Source organism: Papio anubis, chromosome 7 (genome assembly GCF_008728515.1).
Source record: "Papio anubis isolate 15944 chromosome 7, Panubis1.0, whole genome shotgun sequence".
NCBI classification, from domain to species: Eukaryota; Metazoa; Chordata; class Mammalia; order Primates; family Cercopithecidae; genus Papio; species Papio anubis.
The window spans coordinates 112,341,119-112,362,082 of record NC_044982.1 but is presented as its reverse complement, the minus strand read 5'-3'; the positions used below and the strand labels follow the sequence as shown (position 1 = coordinate 112,362,082).

General features: G+C 36.9%; 1 protein-coding gene across 20 annotated transcripts in view; it reads right to left on the bottom strand.

Annotated features, from left to right (window-relative positions):
- SCAPER (S-phase cyclin A associated protein in the ER) overlaps positions 1-20,964 on the bottom strand; it is a 553,621-nt gene that overhangs the window by 334,829 nt on the left and 197,828 nt on the right. For all 20 annotated transcript variants that reach the window (XM_017960807.3, XM_021940762.2, XM_017960810.3 and 17 more), the window contains 2 exons: positions 19,605-19,757; positions 18,531-18,638 (listed from right to left, as the gene is read on the bottom strand). In XM_017960807.3, coding sequence (XP_017816296.1) covers positions 18,531-18,638; positions 19,605-19,757 — 261 coding nt within the window. The remainder of the gene's footprint in view (positions 1-18,530; positions 18,639-19,604; positions 19,758-20,964) is intronic.

The following is a 20,964-nucleotide window of genomic DNA, read 5'->3' as shown; positions in this document are numbered from 1 at the left end:
TTACAAATACTCCATCAGTTTTCTGGTAGGTGGCAATGATGAATGAGGTAAAACCTTCTTTTGCAGATTCTGATGTTCCTTTCTGATCTAATCTGAGGTTTAACAGATGACTCAAAGGAAAGCCCACAGTTCAAAAAGGTTACTAATTTATCATGCTGTGAAGAATAAGGAAGGTCTGAGCTCAATATTGCAACAAGGAATGATTCAGTGGTACTGAACCATGCCTTTTAATGAAAGGTGTTTTCTCAGAATTCTCAGATTTCAAATACAGCAACGTGGCTAGTATCAGCTTCATCCTTAGAAAATATTTTAGTAATAGAGTAACAGTAATACCTTGTATCACAAATAATATCAATGTTTCAAACCAAGATCAAAGGGAAAATAATGCTCAGAACCAGAAGTCCTTAGTTTCAAGTAGCTTCCACACCCATAGGTGACAAGGGCTTGAGAGTGTCAGCAGCTTCATCACAGTGCTGTTAACTTCTACATACTGACCAAAAAAATACATGCAAATGTACAATACATAGGTTAAAAGTACAAGGTTAAAAGTACAATGACAGAAAATGATATACTATCCTAACACAACAGAAAAGAAAGCTGAAATGGCTATATTAATAATAGACCAGGTAAATTTCAGAGCAAAGAATATGCACAGGGATAAAGTAGGTCATTTCAGGATAATACTACTACTACAGGGGCCAATTAAGAAAACCTAACAATCCTTAGCATTTGCTATACCTTGGATGTTTGTCCACTCCAAATTTCATATTCAAATTTGATCCCTAATGTTGGAGGTGGGGCATACTGGGAGGTTATTAGGTCATGGGGGTGGATGCCTTACAATTAGATAAAGGCCCTTCCTCAGTGGAGCGGTGAGTCCTTCCTCTATTAGTTCCCATGAGAGCTGCTGGTTAAAAAGAGCCTAGCACCTCCCTCTTCACTCTCTTGCTTCCTCTCTCACCATGCGATTTCTGCGTGCACCAGCTCCTATTCACTTTCTGCCATGAGCAGAAGCACCCTGAGGACCTCACTATGTGCTCAATCTTAAACCTTCCAGCTAGCAGAACTGTGAGCTAAAGAGATGTATTTTCTTTATAAATTAACCAGCCCCAGGTGTTCTTCTGAAGCAACACAAAAACATACTAAGACACATTTATACAGCTAATAATACAACTGAAAACTACATGAAGACAAACCCACAATTAAAATAAGAAATTTCAATATCCTCTCTCAAAAACTGGTGAGACAAGAGAAAATCAGCAAGGATACAGTAGATGAGCAAACTTTTGAGGTGATAAATTTGTTCACTATCTTGATCATGGTGATGGTTCCATGGTGTTATGTATATGTCAAAATTTATTAAATTATACACTTAAAAATCAGGGTAAAAATGTATGATAGTTATATCTCAAGGCTCTCTACTGTAACTACACATTTCTAAGAAAAATCTATTCCTAACCCTATAAATGAAAGAACTTACCCAATTTTCGAATTTTCTACAGTAAGACACATTGTAAAATAAAATAATTATGCATAATATATTACAATACTATTAAATACTGTGTCCACTTTAAAAAAATCCTCAACTAAAAGATAAATACCATAAGACTAGTTTAAAAGAAGAAAATCCAGGCACAAGCTATTTATAGGAGACCCATCTAAAACCAAAGGGGATACCAAACAGTGTAATGGCGAAGATGGCCAACTAGATGCAGCCAGGAGGAACATCTATCACCCAGTAACTGGGACATGGAGGTGACTGGCATACTCTGAGTAGACTGTCACGGGGAAGCAGCGAGTGTGAACAGAAGCAGAATGCAGATGCTGGGATGAAGAGGGAGGAAGCTGGAAACACCACATGGGGATACTGAGAACCCTGGCCATGGGGGTGGATGCCTTACGATTAGATAAAGGCCCTTCCTTGGTGGAGCGGTGAGTCCTGCCTCTATTAGTTCCCATGAGAGCTGCTGGTTAAAAAGAGCCTAGCACCTCCCTCTTCACTCTCTTGCTTCCTCTCTCACCATGTGATTTCTGCGTGCACCAGCTCCTCTTCACTTTCTGCCATTAGCGGAAGCAAGGACTAGTTCTTGGCACCCAAAATTCCTGGGGAAGGGGTGAGTTGAGGAGGCGAGGAGTGGCCTCTTCTCTCCACAGATCCCTGGAATCCTAGCAGCAGGAGACATCACAACCCCCACAGACACTTATGCCAACAGGAAAAGCTGCTTAGAGGGGCAGTAGGGGCAAGACTCCAGTCTGTGTGAAGCCCAGAGGGTTTGGTGTGGGAAGGTCTGCAGTAGAACCTGGCAATGACTGACCATCCCCCAAGGCTCACCATGCTCCTTTAGGAGATTTTAGCCTTAGAGTGATTGTCAGACCTGGACAGGGCAGAGTGGTCTTGCCCATGAGACAGAGGCAGTCCCACCTGGGCACCGCCCTATATGCTAGCCTCTCCTGCAGCCCCAGATGACTGCGCCACTTGGAGCTCTGCCTCAGCTGCCCAACCAGGGTGCTGCTGGGGCTCTTCATATGTTCTTTGTCAAAACACTTCACCTGACCATCAGAGAGCTCCATTAGACTGGGCCCTGCTGAAATGTACCAGCCTACCCACAACCTTCCCCAGGCACTTTGCCAGCATGCAGAAGCCCATTGCCACATACCCACAGCTGTGACAGTACACACACAGGCAGAACTCACCTCCCTTCCCTCCCCACCTCGCAGTGCACATGTGAGCAGACCGCTGTGCCACTGCTGCTGGCACAAGCACATCCCAATGATGCCCCCAGCTGACATGGAGGTACCCAGGTGTGCCATCATTGCCAGTTACAATGTGCACACAGACATTGGCGGCCCCGTGCCCATCAACACCCTGCCACTGCAAGCACGAGTGCAAACACAAACGCTGGAAACCCTGCCCCACCCCTGCTAACACAAGCACAAGCAGGAAGGCCACAGTCCAGCTCCCGCTGCTATGCCACCATAGCCAACATAAGCATACCCCAAAATACTGTGGCATTTGCTGACACATACAAGTGAGCATGAATCCCAAGGCACCACCTCGAAAAAGCACTTTGGCTGGCACCACCCATCAGAGTGTTGTGGCCAGTAGACCAGAAATACTTCAGCCCCTCCAGGAAAGCAGGTTCCTAACCTCAAGGGGCCAGAAAACAAAGCAGAGTGCTGGATACTAGCCCCCCAGAGTTACAGCATACAGCCTAGGGGTACTGAGTTGAGCTCTGGCCCCCTAAAATTTTCCAAATATGAAGTTAGCCAACTAAGACCACCTTGTAACACAACGAAACCCCAAGGGCACCAAATAATACTAAAAACAAAACGACCCCATCCAAAGCACAGCAACTTCAAAGACTGAAGGAACATCAGCCCACATACATGAGAAAGAACAAGATCTGTGGCAACTCAAAAAGCCTGAATGTCTTCTTACCTCAAAATTACCACATTAGTTCCCCGGGAATGGTTCTTAACCAGGCTGAAATGACTGAAATGACAGACACAGAATTCAGAATATGGATAGGAACGAAGACCGTTGAGATTCAGGAGAAAGTCAAAACCCAACCCAAGTATCTAAGAAATATGATGAAACAATACGCGAATTAAAAAATGAAGTGCTCATTTTATGAAAAAAAAAAATTGATCTGATAGAGCCGAAAAACTCACTTCGAGAATCTCATAATACAATCACAAGTATTAACAGCAGAATTGACCAAGCTGAGGATAGAATCTCAGATCACAAACACTGGTTCTCCAAATTAACTCAGTCAAACAAAATAAAGAAAAAAGAATAAAGAAAAAAGACCAAAACCTCTGAGAAATATGGGATTATGTATTAAGACCAATCTACGATGCGTTGGCATCCCTGAAAGATACAAAGAAAAAGCATGAAAATATGGAAAACACATCTGAGGGTATCATCCATGAAAATTTCCCTGATCATGCTAGAAAGGCCAACATTCAACTTCAAAAAACACAGAGAACCCTGCACAATACTATACAAGATGGCCATCCCCAAGACATACAGTCATCAGGTTCTCCAAGGTCGAAATGAAAGAAAAAAAAATGTTAAAGGCAGCTAGAAAGGCGGCACAGGTCACTTAAAAAAGGAATCACTATCAAGCTAACAGCAAACTGTTTAGTAGAAACCTTACGAGACAGAAGACATTGGGGGGCGGGGGTCAACATTCAGCATTCTTAAAGAAAAAGAAATTCCAACCAAGAATTCATACTGAAGAGTTGGGCGGGGTGGCTCATACCTATAACCCTAGCAACTCAGGAGGCTGAGGCAGGAGGATCGATTGAGGCCAGGAGTTGGAGTTCAGTCTTGTAATGGAGCAAGACCATGTTTCTAAAAATTAAAAAGAATTTCACATGCAGCCCAACTAAGCTTCAAAAGCAAAGGAGAAATAAGACCCTTTTCAGGCAAACGAATGCTAAGGGAATTCATTACCACAAACCTGCCTTCAAAGAGGTCCTTAAGGGAGTGCTAAATATGGATAGGAAAGATGGCTACCAGCCTCCACAAAAACACACAAGTATATAGACCATTGACACCATAAAGCAGTCACACAATCAGGTCTGCCTAATAACCAACTAACACCATGATAACAGGATCAAATCTGCACATACTAATATTAACTCTGAATGGGATAAATGTCCCAATTAAAAAGCACAGAGTGGCAAGTTAGATAAAAAAGCAAGACCCAATTACATGCTATCTTCAAGAGACCCATCTCATCTGCAATGACACCCATATGCTCAATGTAAAGGGATAGAGAAAAATCTACTGGAGGTGATGGACACCCCAATTACTCTGATTTGGTCATTACACATTGTATGCCTGTATCAAAACATCACGTGTACCCCATAATTATATGCAACTATTATATACCCATAGTAATTGAAAAATTAAAAATTAAATTTTAAGATATTAAAAACTTAAAAAAAAACTAAAGGAAGACTAAAAATAAAAGGATACTCAAACAGTATTATGACTAAGAAAGGGGTATAACTACAAATGAGATAGAAACTTAAAAGGTACAAGAACGCTATCAATAACTACATGAAAATATTTTTAAAACAGTGTAAAAATAAATTCCTAGAAAACTCTTAACTTTGCAGAAGGGACTCAAAGGGAAGTAAAATATTTAAATACGTTAGTAATTATTAATAATACTAAAGTGTTTAAGAATCTTCCAACCAAGAAAGGACAAGGACCAAATGAGTTTTACAGGGAATTTCTTTCAAAATTTCAAAGAAAAGACAATCCTGGTATTGTACAAATCTTCCAGAAAATAGATAAAAAAGAGTTTCTAACTTATTGTATGAGCATAATCCTGATAACCAAAGATGATGCAAAAAAGAAAAAATCATAAAACTCTATCACTCATAAATGTATATGCAATAGTAGTGAACAAAATATTAGCAAAGAATACACAAAAAAGATAATATACCAGTAATGAATTAGGGTTATTCCAGCTTAGCAAAAATAGTTTCATATTAGGAAATAAATATAAGTCACTATACTAAAAGACTAAACAACAAATAAATAAGCCAATATTTAGAAATTAGAAAAAGAAACTTCCTTAACTAAAAAGACTCGTTATTAAACACCTAAAGCAAACATCATTTTAAGTGAGAAAACTTTAGACTCATACTCTTTAAAATCAGATATGAGACAGAATGCCACCACTACATGTGTTCACCATTGTACTACAGATATGACCCAGTGTGATAAAAAAACAAAAGTAAATTTGAGTTATAAACAATGGAAATAAGCAATACAACCTTATTATTTGCAATGTGATTCTTTACATAGAAATCTCAATCTACAGGCAAGTTACTGGAAATAAGAGTTTAACAAGAGGGTAAATATGAACTTGATATGCAAAATCATTTGCATTTCTATAGAGCAACAAAGTAACAGACAGGTAAAAAATACCAGTAGGGGGAATTATAAAACCTTACTTATTAACAAATATTCTTAAAGGCCTAATTGAAATGTAATAATATGACATTCGCAAATAAGAAGAATATCAGGAAGATGTGAATTATTTCCCAAATGATCTGATTTAAAACAATTCTCGACAGTTTTTGATAGAACTTGACAATTCTGTAATGTATAAGGATGAGTAAAAGGACAAGAAGCCACAAGAAACATCTTGTTCTCCTGTGTATGAGAACAAGTTTATTAAGTAAGGTAACATGATAATGGAGCAGACAAACGAGCATAGGGAAGCCATAAACAGTTCATGCATGCATGAAAGGTAGCATAAAACAGAGGTGACATGTGAGATGGTGAAAGAAGAATCCAATAAAAGGAGCTGTAAAAAATAACTCAAAGTGGATTGAAGATTTAAATGTCAAAAACAAAACTTCAAAACACTTAATGGAAAATATAGGTGAAATACATCGTCAGAGAGGATTTTTGAAGCAGAACACAAAAAGTACTATCTATAAAAGACAATATTGGTAAATTTGATTGTTGAAATTAATATTTTTTGCTAACAGACATAAAAATATGAAAATCGAAGTTAAAAACTGTTACAGATATCTCCAATATATATATATCTAATAAAAAATTAGTAACAATTTATGAAAAAAGCCTAAAAATAAAAAGCAAAAGTAAACAACCCAATAGAACCCAATAGAAAAGGGGAAGAACAGCCACAGACATTTTTTTTTTTTTTTGAGATGGAGTCTCCCACTGTCGCCCAGGCTGAAGTGCATTGGCACGATCTTGGCTCACTGCAAACTCCGCCTCCCGGGTTCATGCCATTCTCCTGTCTCAGCCTCCCGAGTAGCTGGGACTACAGGCACCTGCCAACACGCCCAGCTAATTTTTTTTTTTTTTTGTATTTTTAGTAGAGACGGGGTCTCACCGTGTTAGCCAGGATGGAACCACAGACATTTTACAGAACAGGAAATACTTTCCTAAAACATGAAGTAATGCTTTATGTCATTAGTGATCATGTAAATAAAAATCAAGCCTATGATGAAATACTACTTTACACCTACTTGATTGGCAAATGTTAAAAACCCATATAATGCCAAGAGTTGTGGAGAATGTAAATCTACATCTTTTATACATCACTGGTAAGTGTGCAAACTGGTGCAATCAATTAGAAAAACAGTATGGGATCGTCTCTAAAATTGAACATTTATATACCATACTACTCAGCATTCCACCCTTAGGTATATACCCAAGGAAAACTCTTATACATGTACAAGTGGTACGTATAGGAATGTTAACACCAACACTACTTACAAACCAAAAACTTAAAAACAACACAAATACCAATCAACAGGATAGTAACAAATTGTGTATAATTACAAAACAGTACAGCAACCAAAACCAACAAACTAAAGCTCTTCATAGTAATTTGGATGAATATAAGCATTATAATATTGAAGGAAAAAGCACAAGTCCATAAAGATTATATACAGTGAGGTATTCTTCTTGTAAAGCAATAAACAACCAAAATAAAAGTATACATTTTAGGAATAGACCTACATGTAAAAAAAATCAAAATATAAATTATGAATGGGACAAGCGGGAAGAGGACCTATTAAGCAACATTAAACAAAACTAGGTTTACAATATTAATACCAGACAAAAATAATATTCAAGGAAAGAGGCATTAAATAGGAAAGACGGATGCTTCATACTCTTAAAAGGTAAACTTCACCAGTAAAAGAGATATAAAAAGTTATGACTGTGATGATAAATCTTTGGAATACATAAATAGCAAATACTGATTTTAAAAACACAAAGAGACGTGAAGAAATAACAATAATAGCATATTGGCATTCTTTCCATTTTGAGTAAAGGATTTAAATGAACAAAAACCAATCGGATAAAAAAGTAAGATTTACATAATTAAGACATTTGATCTAATAAATGTTATATAAACCCAGAGAGAAGAGAGATTATTCTTAAAATTTTACAATATATTAAACTACAAAGAAAAATTAATAAACTCCTCATAAGGACACGAACTCATCCTTTTTTATGGTGGCAAAATATTCCATGGTGTGTATTTGCCACCTTTTCTTTATCCAGTCTATCACTGATGAGCATTTGGGTCAGTTCCAAGTCTTTGCTATTGTGAACAGTGCCACAATAAACATACATGTACATGTGTCTTTACAGTAGAATGTTTTATAATCCTTTGGGTATATACCCAGTAATGGGATTGCTGGGTCAAATGGTATTCCTAGTTCTATATCCTTGAGGAATCACCACACTGTCTTCCACAATGGTTGAACTAATTTACACTCCTACCAACAGCGTAAAAGCACTCCTATTTCTCCACATCCTCTCCAACATCTGTTGTTTCCTGACTTTAATGATCGCCATTCTAACTGGCGTGAGATGGTATCTCATCGTGGTTTTGATTTGCAGTTCTCTAATGATCAGTGAAGATGAGCTTTTCTTCATATGTTTGTTGGCTGCATAAATGTCTTCTTTTGAGAAGTGTCTGTTCTTATCCTTCGCCCACTTTTTGATGGGGTTTTCTTCTCGTAAACTTGTCTAAGTTCTTTGTAGGTTCTGGATATTGGCCCTTTGTCAGATGGACAGATTGCAAAAATTTTCTCCCATTCTGTAGGTTGCCTGTTCACTCTGATGATAATTTCTTTTGCTATGCAGAAGCTCTTTAGTTTAATTAGATCCCATTTGTCAATTTTGGCTTTCGTTGCCATTGCTTTTGGTGTTTTAGTCATGAAATCTTTGCCTATGTCCTAAATGGTATTGCCTAGGTTTTCTTCTAGGATTTTTATGGTTTTAGGTCTTATGTTTAAGTCTTTAATTCATCTTGAGCTAATTTTTGTATACAGTGTAAGGAAAGGGTCCAGTTTCAGTTTTCTGCATATGGCTAGCCAGTTTTCCCAACACCATTTATTAAATAGCAAATCCTTTCCCCATTTCTTGTTTTTCTGAGGTTTGTCAAAGATCAGATGGTTGTAGATGTGTGGTGTTATTTCTGAGGCCTCTGTTCTGTTCCATTGGTCTATATATCTGTTTTGGTACCGGTACCATGCTGTTTTGGTTACTGTAGCCTTAAATGCCTTTTCTTTTTTTTTTTTTTCAGACGGAGCTTCACTCTGTCACCCCAGCTGGAGTGCAGTGGCAAGATCTCCGCTCACCGCAAGCTCCATCTCCCAGGTTCACGCCATTCTCCTGCCTCAGACTCCAGAGTAGCTGGGACTACAGGTGCCCGCCACCATGCCCGACTAATTTCTTGTATTTTTAGTAGAGACAGGTTTCACCATGTTACCCAGGATGGTCTCTATCTCCTGACCTCGTGATTCGCCCACCTTGGCCTTTCAAAGTGCTGGGATTACAGGCGTGAGCCACCGCGCCCGACCCAAATGCTTCTTTCTTAAAAAGGAAAAAAAAAATTAAATTCAAACTGTCTTCAATCAAAGGAAATATGTGGCATTAAATAACATGTCTTAAAACAAGAACAAATAAAAACAAATTAATCATTCAATTGAGACGGGGTAGAAGGAAGGAAAGAGAAAGAGACTGAAAAAAGGTAGAAAGAAGAAAAATTTTAAAAACCATTAGCAAGTTTAAGGCAAAAAGAAAGTGTAAAATATTGAAATCAGAAAATAGAAAACAGATTTTAATGATTTCAAAGAGGCTTACTATGTGTATATACTTTTATTAAAATAAATTAGAAAATCTAATCTAAGAAAGTAATCTTCTAAGAAGATATCAATTATTGACTCAAGAAGATCTGGAAAATCTTAAAAGACAATGAACACAGAAGAAACTGATATGGTAGAGAAAAGCCTCCCCCTAAAAATGGCTTCTAAACCTGAGGGCCTAGAAGCAGTGACACCTCAGTTAATAATGAGCACCCCTTATATCTAGGTCTTGTTTTCTAAGTGTTATCCTTGAAAACAAAAAAAAACAGAGCTCCTTGGAGAAGTGGCTGATTCCAGGGCTAGAAAAGGAAGAATACCAGATAAGGCTGCTGCTTACAAGATTATAAAATGCCAGTAAAGAAGTGTTCAAAAAAAACTAAACAGGGCAATGTCAAAAAGACACAAAAACTGACTGAAAGAGTTCGTAATCACCAAATCTGGAACAGTATTAGCAATAAGATAATGTATACTAGAATATAACTCAAAGTAAAAAAAATTATATCTGATATAAAAGATGAATAAATAAATAAGGAATATGGGCAAACCTTCCTTAACAGAAGGATTCCGAAAATTATATATAGATAGTCCTCCTCTGGAAGCTGAAACCTAATCCCTCCCACAGGTATCCCAATCCCTTGAAACCTGCTTCCAAGGTATGGAAAAGAAAAAATAGTCACTTCCCAGTGAAGAAACATTGCAAACACTACTGTGGCAAGAAATAAGTTATAATTGTATGTATCTTTGATATGATGTGCCTAAAGGACATTTCAACTCTATGGTATTCCCACCAAAAACATATAACCCAGGGTAATCATGAGAAAAAAATCTACAAACCTACTTCAGTCATCAGGCGAACCCAAATGAGAGATATTCTGCAAAATGCCTCACCCAGCACTCCTCAAAACTGACAGGGCCATGAAAAACAAGAAATTATAATAGTGATCGCCAGGGTCTGGAGGGAGGCAGGAATGGAAAGTTAATGTTTAATGGGCACAGATTTTCAGATGTTCAAGATGAAAAGAGTTGTGTGGATTAACAGTGGTGACGGTAGCATAACAATGTGAATGAACTTAATGACACTAAACTATAATATATACTTAAAAAGGGTTAAGATGGTAACTATCGCTTTGTATTTTACTTTGAAATCAGGGAGTGTAATGCCTCCAGCTTTGTTCTTTCTCAGGATTGCGTTGGCTACTCAGATTTTTTTGTCATTCTATACAAATTTTAGGAGGTTTTTTCTACTTCTATTAAAAATGTCATTGAAATTTTGATGGGGATTACACTGAATCTATACATTGCTTTGGAGAGTACGGACACTTTAACAGTACTAATTCTTCCAATCCATGAACACAGGATATCTTCATTTATTTATATCTTCTTCAATTTCTCTCATCAGTATCTTACAGTTTTCAGTGAAAAGACTTTTTACCTCCTTGGTTAAATTTATTCCAAAATATTCTACTTTTTGATGCTATTATGAATGAGATAATTTTATTAATTTCTTTTTCAGAAAGTTCATTGTTAGTGTATAGAAACACAACCAATTGCGGCAATCACTACACAGTGTTTGCATTAATACACAAATCATTATGTTGTACACACTGAATGTATACAATTGAATATACACAATTTTTGTCAACTATACCTTAATAAAGTTGGAAAAATAGTTAAGATGGCATATATTAAGTTTTGTGTATTTTACCACAGAAAACAAATTTTTCCCAAAAAACACATAGAGGAACATATAATTTTATAGATATATTAAACAAAACCTTTAAGGAAGAGACAATTTCTATTTTATGCAACATGTTCCCAGTAATAAAAACACAACAGGAAAATCTAGTCAGTTTATATATGAAGATGATACAATCTTGAGAAAGAAAAATAATAAGATATATCAAAAACAAATTTAACTATGTACTTTTAAAATCATGACCAAATTAAGTTAGTATATTAATATATCACATAAACAAATTGAAAAAAGAATTTTGCAATTTTGCCCAGAAAATACTTCTTGCTATAATTAAAGGAGAAAAGCAATCATAAGATGGAGAAAAAGTTCAACCCAAATTAATAACAATTTATTATTTTTAAGATCTTATAAAATTAGAGATAAAAAAGGACCTTCTTTAATATGATAAAACATATTTATAAAAACTATAAATCGATTAAATTAAAACTGCAAATTAGAAAGTAACAGGGTAAAACAAAGTCTTAATTTCATTCAGTTTAAAATGCCAAGTTACCAAACTAGCTACTAGTGTAACTCTAAGGTCACTTTGCACTCCGAATTTTACACCTTGACTAACACAGCTAAAAATCTGTTAAGAGTCAACTTAATTATTAATTCTTCTCTTTTGAGTTAATTCTAAAACTCTAAAAAGCAAGTTTGTATTCTTTCCTTTATAAAAATTATTTGTGGTCAGGCGTGGTGGTTCATACCTGTAATCCCAGCACTTTGGGAGGCCGAGGTGGGTGGATCACCTGAGGTCAAGAGTTTGAGACCAGCCTGGCTGACATGGTAAAACCCCACCTCCACTAAAAAAAATACAAAAATTAGCCAGTGTGGTGGCAGGCGCCTGTAGTCCCAGCTACCTGGGAGGCTGAGACAGGAGAATTGCTTGAACCCAGGAGGCAGAGGTTGCAGTGAGCCAAGATCAAGCAACTTCACTCCAGCCTGAGCGACGGACCAAGACTCCATCTTGAAAAAAGAAAAAACAAAAACAAAAAAAACCGTTTACTTAAATATTTTTCCTCGACCTAATAAGTGGAATCTAAAAATTTTCCTTCAACTAAATAAAGAAGATCAATAAATCAGCCACAGATATAGAGCCACATATTCTCTGCATATCACAGTGTGAAAACTTAGACTATATAAATTAATAATCAGCTATATATGTGTGTGCATTATATACTGAATACATATACATTTACTTACACACACACACACACACGCACACACATACCCCTATAAAAATTTTCCTATACTATTAAGGAGAAAAATCAAGTCAATGGAAGCTATGCCTTAAAGGAAAGGACAATATGTTTTAAAATCATTTCTCAAATTGTCTTAAACCTACTAACCCTACTGAGGTATTCGATGGGAAAAAAAACTGAAGATTTAATTTAAATTACTTCTAGTTTGCTCATTCGACTTGATTTCCTATTGAAAGGCAAATAAGATGTTTCATAATGTGATTATAAAATGATAGTGAATACTTCTTCTACAAAGGCAAGCAAAGTAAGGAAATAAATGGGTCTATATGGAATTATCTTTTATTTCCCAGACTATCATAATTCTGGGAAACATCTTGCCACTTCTTTTGATCTCATTGCCAGGCACACCCTGGCCGAAACAGTCAGCTTACCTTTCATTAAATACAGTGATGTCTTTATGTTTTTGCTAATTTAAAATTTCTTTATTTTCCTAATTTAAAATTTATTTTCTCTTCAATCACCTAGTTGGCATATATTGTCCACGGAAACTAATAATGCTATTTGTAAAATCACATATGGCTGTAAACATCCAATACATTACAGTTAATTTAAGATCCTTCAGGAAGGTCCTATTCATATCTTTCAGGAGTCAAATGAAAATTATTATTTTTTTCTATAAGTATACAGGGTAACTAAAAGAGTTTGTACAATTTACATGCGTTTGAAGCTAATGGAATCTCACAAACATAGAAATACACTGATTTAAAATGGAAAAAATATCTTTTTAAATTCATTTTACATATACAATTAAATGTACTCCAAGCAACTTCTAGAAAAGATCCTAGCAGCTTCTTTAGATAATGTGAAAACGGGACCACAAAGATATCAAATACTAAAAATAATACTTCATTGATTTATTTAGCAATGCATGTAAAAAGTTAAATTTTAGAATATATTTAAAACTAGTACCCATTTTTGACCTTTAAAAATCACCTTTTTAATCATTTGAATTCTAAGATGAATGAGAAAAAAAATCAAACGTAAATGTCAAACATAGTCCCTTTTGTTAAGTCTCAAGAAACACTAGAAAAACTGCCCAAATTACAATAAAAACACAAAATAATAAAGCTTTCTTACTCAGCAGTGACCTATTATGTTGAACAGGCTTAAAACAAAATGTGTCAAAGATCAAGAGTAAGTTATCTGAGATGTTAAGTTCATAAGGTCAAAGGTACAATTTTATTAGGTCAGAGGTAATATAAATAAAATCTTACATGTCAAAGAAGAAAGGTCACAGAAAAGGTGTATATAATATAAAGACATCATAGATGACAAGTAATAACTTTAAGTAGAACAAGTATGTGTACTATAGATACCCTCTACTGATTAAAAAAATGAACTTCCATGATAGTAACAGAAAATAGCCTTTTTATATCACATAATTCATATGCTATATTATACATTTGTTTTCAGGAAGAAGAGGCTATAGCCAAGAATAACGACATGAATTAAGTAAGAACTTTAAGAAAATTTAATTCATTCAAACTGAAACAGTACACAAAACGAACACATCATTCAAATCTCAAATCATAATAGCTAAACATAAGACTGCTATGGCTACAAAAATCAGATAATATTGCACATTTTTCTTCCAAAGTGTGTGAATCCTATTATTTGCTTCTAACCTTTTCTCATTGAAATAAAAACATGTGAAATTTATATTTCAGTTTACTTAACACCATATTCCAGAAAAAAATGATTTTTTGTAAATTAAATAATATTTTTAGCTGTTTTATTAACGGAAATTAACTACAAGTAATTTTTTTTTTTTATATCGAGTCTCACTCTGTCACCCAGGCTGGAGTGCAATGGCATGAACTCGGCTCACTTGCAACCTCCACCTTCTGGGTTCAAGCAATTCTTCTGCCTCAGCCTCCAAAGTAGCTGGGATTACAGGTGTACATCCACGCCCAGCTAATTTTTGTATTTTTAGTAGAGACAGCGTTTCACCATGTCAGCCAGGCTGGTCTTGAACTCCTGACCTCAGGTGAGCCACCTGCCTCAGTCTCCCAAAATGCTGGGATTACAGGTATGAGTCACCGCGCCTGGCCGCAAATAATTTTTATAAAGGAAAGAACATCCTTTACAATGGGAATTATTACAAGTAATTGAGGCAATTAAGGTTTTTTTCAAAGTAGAGTACACAAATATGTGACTATAGTTCTAAACAGAAAACTCATGTAGAAAATGGGGGTAATCATGAAAGATTTAAGTAATAAAAAACTCCATACTATTCTCTCTTACAATACTTACACAATTTGAGTAAAAGGCAGAAAATTATCTGAGGTAAACTAGATTATTAGTTCCACATTCCATTTCACTAATATTAAAAGTACTCAGAATTTACAAAGGTGAAATTGAGAGGTCTACTCCAATGATACCTTCAAGCCACTCTGCATAAACTTTTCATTTCGATTCAACTCAATGGAAATTTATAAATAACCTTAACTATATGTCAAGCATTATATCAAACATGAATATGCAGGGCTCAAACACTGGAGACTTAATTCTAGCTACCGTGAACTGGCTTGTACTGGACTAATCCAACGCCAAAAGTTGCACAAAATACACAAAGCGACTATTTGAAAGGAACAAAAGCCAACACAGGACTTGAAAGACTATGATGCCTAAAAAAAGGCAAGCACATAAAATTAGCTGTACATTCATTCTGGATACTTCCTTCAGGGTTTATGCCAATTTCTGGCATGGGAGCATAGTGCAAGCAGAGTAGCAGTCTTAGTGAGCTGAGGAGATAGAATCTGGAGTTTAGAGTCATCAAAGTGGTTAAAACTTGAAAGGCAAAATTCTTCGAAGTTAAAAAATCACAAAAAAAGTGAGCTCAGACTGGGCTATCTTTTTTGGTTCCATATGAATTTTAGAATAGTTTTTTCTAATTCTGTGAAGAATGTCATTGGTAGTTTGATAGGAATAGCACTGAATCTGCAAATTGCTTTGGGCCGTATGCCCATGTTAACAATACTGACTCTTCCTATCCATGAGCGGGGAGCATTTTTGCATTTGTTTGCGTTATCTCTGATATTTTTTAGCAGCATTTTGTAATTCTCATCTGTAGAGATCTTTCACCTCCCTGTTTAGCTTTTTTATTCTTTTTGTAGCTTTTTTATTCTTTTTGTAGCTAATTTGAATGAGACTGAGTTCTTGATTTGGCTCTCAGCTTTGATGTTGTTGCTGTGTAGAAACGCTACTGATTTTTGTACATTCGTTTTGTGTCCTGAAACCTCACTGAAGTTATTTATCAGATCTAGGAGCTTTTGAGCAGACCCTTTGAGGTTTTCCAGGTATAGAACTGTACAATCTGCAAAGGGAGAGAGTTTCACTTTTTTCATGCTATTTGGATGCCTCTGATTCTTTATCTTGCCTGATTGCTCTGGCTAGGCCTTCCAGTACTATGCTGAATAGGAGTGGTGAGAGTGGAAATCCTTGTCTCATTCCAGTTCTCAAGGGGAATGCTTCTAGTTTTTGCTCCTCCAGTATGACGTTGGCTGTGGGTTTGTCATAGATGGCTCTTATTGTTTTGAGCTATGTTCCTTCAATTCCTAGTTTGTTGAGGGTTTTTAACATGAAAGGATGTTCCTTTCATCTTTGAAATTGCTGTCCTTTGGATAAGGCTTTTTGTTTTTATATTCTTTGATGCCCCTAAGGGTTTGACTGTAGTATACACTGCGTTCAGTGAACTGGCTTTGTTTCTGGATGACTTCAGCAGTGCTGGACTGCATGCCCCAGGGGAATGAGACCAGGCCCACGGTTTGGAACCTCAAGGTTAAGCACTTGCTGCACTAGAGTGGCTAAGGTGTTCCCTGTCCGCTGGCAACAATACTTCAATGGCAGGCGCTGGCAAAATCACTTCATCAGCACAGTGGTATCAGGTCCAAGTGCACAGGCTAGCAGTCACAGGTTCCGCATGCATGCAATTGCACTTGGTAGGGTGTGAACACGTATTTGCACACTGGTGATGGCAGTGCAGTGGCAAGAGTCCACACCTGCACCAGTGCCAGTAGCAGCGTGGTGGCAAAGCCCATGCAGCTGCCAGAAAGTGGTGGGGAGAGGCTATGGGTAGCTGCGTGCCAGCAGGGGCCCATCTGCAGAAGCTCTCTGATGGTCAGGCAGGGTCTCTCCTGGGATAGGAGCTATGGTGGCAGCCACCTAGAAGCACCTCGTTTGGGCATCCAAGTCTGCACTGCAAGAAGGCATGGCCAGGCAGGGACCCTGGGAGATGCCATCAGACCAGGGTGCTCAGATCATACCGGCCCTGTTCCACTGTCAAGACAGCACTGCTGTGTGCAGATCTGACAGACAACAATGACCAAAGCCACCTAGGGGAACACAGTGAGACGTGGGGATTGAGCATCTCTGGCTGCCCTCCACAGCAGCTGTTCCTGTGTCAAACCCTCTGGGCTCTTCACAAGCTGGACTCCAGTCCCTGCCACCTCTCCAAGCAATTCTCCCTGTAAGCTCAAATGTCCGTGGGAGTCATGGGGTCTCCTGCAGCTAGGATTCCAGAGGTCTGTGATGAGAGTGGGTCACTCCTTGCTTAGTTAGCCACCTCTTCCTCAGGAGAGAGTCCTGGTGCTCTGCAAAGCCAGGCGGCATTCCCCACTTTCTCCTGCAGCTTCAGCTCAGCGTGGGCCTTCCCTCCCTCTAATCTCAATGCCTTCCTTAGAAGATCTGCTCGGAGCGTGCTAGCCTTCTTGATGGTCTGGTCTCTGGGTGGGAGAGATGCTCTTCCTGGCTGCATCTAGTCAGCCATCTTGGCTCTTCCTGTTTTCCCTTATTTTAACAAGTCGGTAAACCAAATACTATTCAACTACAGATGTGTTCCTGATGGTACATAGGAAGGCACTGACATAAAGCTAAGAAAAATAACTACAGCTTCACATAGACAATAGGGATCAATTTCACAGGCTTAAGTATGAATGTATGAAGTCAGGCACAAAAGAATACATACTGTATGATACCATTTATATGAAATTCAAGGATAGGCAAGAGTAAATAATGATGCAAAAATTCATAGTAGTTAACTTTTGGGGACACAACTAGGAGGGGGCATAAGAGGAACCCAAAGGGTACAACAAATGGTCTATATTATGATCTGGGTGGTTTTATATCAGTTTATACATATGTAAAAATTCATCAGCTATATACTTGAGATTTGTGTTCTTGACTAATGAATGCCATACCTAAAAAAAAAAAAGTTAAATATACACATGCACCTACATAAAGGGACCTGCCCTCAAAGAACCCACAAAAACTTTTCCTGGATGGCTTAAGAGTTGCTTAACAAATATGAATTTCTTATTCTTGAGTAGTTTTTAAAATTTACTATAATAAACAGGACAGCAAATTCACAGATTATCTAGCTATGTCATCCAAGTTTCAAAAAGAGTTAAATGAAAAATATTCATATATATATTTATACAAATCTAAATTCCATGTTGACAATAATTATGTGTGAAGAAATAATGAATTTCCAAAAGCTTCTCAATGGTATACTGATCCAAAATTATCCTCTTAAGTGAAATTTATGTGGTTAACTGTTTTCCAAGAAATGTGGCATGTCACTGAGTAATTATTTTCCTGCATTATTAAAATATCAATATACCATAACCTTTCCTTATACTGAAATTATGTAAATAACAGCATTAAATTCTTGTTTCTATCTTTCTTGTTAAATTAATATATACACTAAAATAATGACACATTTGTACACTATATTATAGTAGCTATTAAGTGCTAAATTTAGTTTTAAATAATCATAGAAATAAATACAAACATGGAATTTTTTATAATAAAACAGCACATATTGGGTACTCAATAAACAACTGTAAATGAACAAAAATAAAGTTTACCACTTCTTCATCTGAAAGTTCACGCCCCTGGATGCTGCTATTCTCTCTCACAGCTTGCTGGTGTTTTCTCCCTTTAACATGGCTAAAAAGATATACCTCCGAAGAGATCTAAAAGCATAAAATCAAAGCAATGTAACCAATGTAACATTATATGAATTTTAAACACTACACATTCAGTCCAGTATATGATATGTGAGTTGAGATCCACCTAGTATTCACATATTAGTCTTAAAAATAGTTTCCTCAAACATAATTCTGAGAATCCTCTAGAAGACAAATGGTTAAAAAAAAGACTCAGGAGGCTGAGGCAGGAGAACCGGGAGGAACCCGGGAGGCGGAGGTTGCAGTGAGCCAAGATCGCGCCACTGCAATCCAGCCTGGGTGACAAAGCGATACTTGTCTCCAAAAAAAAAAAAGACATGCTATAGTCAGCCTAAGAGGAAATTATTTCCTCTAAGTTTGAAGATTCAAGTCTCAGCAGTGAAAATGTTGTTTTCTTTTTTTAGACCTAGTACCCCAAAAATACTGACTTGGGCTATCACATTAAGCAGGTAATCATCCATTTTAATAGTAACTATATTCTTTAGCACTTTTACTGCTATTCCGAAATGCTGATGTTTCATTCAGAATCATGAAAGAAATCCAGGTCACTCAGCAGATGCCTTAGCATGAGTTTTATTTTATTTTTTGAAACAGAGTCTTGCTTTGTCGCCCAGGCTGGAGTGCAGTGGCACAATCTTGGCTCACTGCAACCTCCGCCTCCTGGGTTCAAAGGATTCTCATGCCTCAGCCTCCTGAGTACCTGGGATTATAGACATGCACCGCCATGCCCAGCTAATTTTTTGTATTTTCAGTAGAGACGGGGTTTCACCATGTTGGCAAGGCTGGTTTTGAACTCCTGGCCTCAAATGATCCGCCCACCTTGGACTCCTAAAGTGCTGAAATTACAGGCGTCAGTTGCCACATCTCTCCTGCCTTAGCATAAGTTTTAAAAGACTGGAAGAATATATTTCCATGGTTTCATAAACTTTAGAAGTAAACTGTATCATTACAATATTGATAATAACAACTTACCAGCACATTGCAGAGAGAACACTGCTTCTTTCTTTCATAAGGGGTCAGTTTGGGGGCATAATCAGTATTTGCATGTCGCCCACTGCTTAGCTCAGCAGCTTTTTCTTTTCTTTGTTCAATCTGTTCCATGTGCCTTCGAATACTTTCATCATGCTGTAGATGAAGTCAAAGTGCAAGAATTTCAAAAATTATTCAAATTATGGTGAGAACTCAGAAAAATAACATTTCCATTAAAACTTCAAAAATTATAGGAGAATGTCGTTTGTATGGCAACTTACACACTGAAGACAAAGCTTTACACAAAGCCCTTTAATATCACCCACATGAACAGTAATGTTTATTAAAGTGTGCTCCAGGATAGGTATTAATAGGTGCTTTACAGAACAGGTTCCATGGTCAAATAAATTTGAAAAACAGTAAACTAAAGCCAAACAGGTTTTTAATGTAGAACTTTACAGAACTTCCAGTACATCACTGTGATCTATGACTCAATACACCTAGCTTTTAGTAGGCATCAACTTACAAATTATTTGCCAATAACATATTTTTGAGAACCACTTCCTGGAACCCACCATGGGAAATGTTAACCTATAGGTAAAGCACATGCTTATCCATACAGCAAGCAAGGTCCATCATGACCACTCCTATAACCTACTCCATTTTTATACCTCCAGTGACAATCCTGGGGGGAAAACACTATTTCAGACCTTTGTCCTTACACTCATCTATTTCATATGGCTAGGACGGCATCCCACCTACCTATCTATTTTACTCATCCTCCTTTCAAGATCCAGCTCAGAAGTGTTCTTTAAAAATCACTTCCCTGACCTCTGACACTCCTCATGTTAGACTAAGTGTCCTCTTCTGTGCTTCCACAGCATTTCATGTATGCCTCTCTCTATGTGGAGGTTATGTACTTAGCACCTGAATTTAAAGTAAATGAAGAGTTTCTTAAAAATCAGAACCATGCCTTATCTCTGCATTACCCTGCCTACCACAAGGCTCAATAAATACCTGCTACAATAAATTTAAATGAATGGTAAATTTCTAGGACTATACAAATAGTAAAATACGGTCTTCTAACTTAAGGGTTTTACTATCTCTGTGAGGAGCCAGCATGTAAATAACTGTGACATAATATGAAACATTCATACTGTTAGAGACTGCCTACAGGTTGTAGTAATACTAAAAATTTTCTAGAGAGTATCAGTTTATCATAATCTCCCAAGCTACGATTACGCAATTCATAAGCACTGAAATCAAGTGAAGCAAATCATAAGAAACATCTTTTAATTTACTTTTGAGTGATTAAAACCTATGAATATAAGAAGCCTACCAGTAATGCCTTCAAGACATTAAC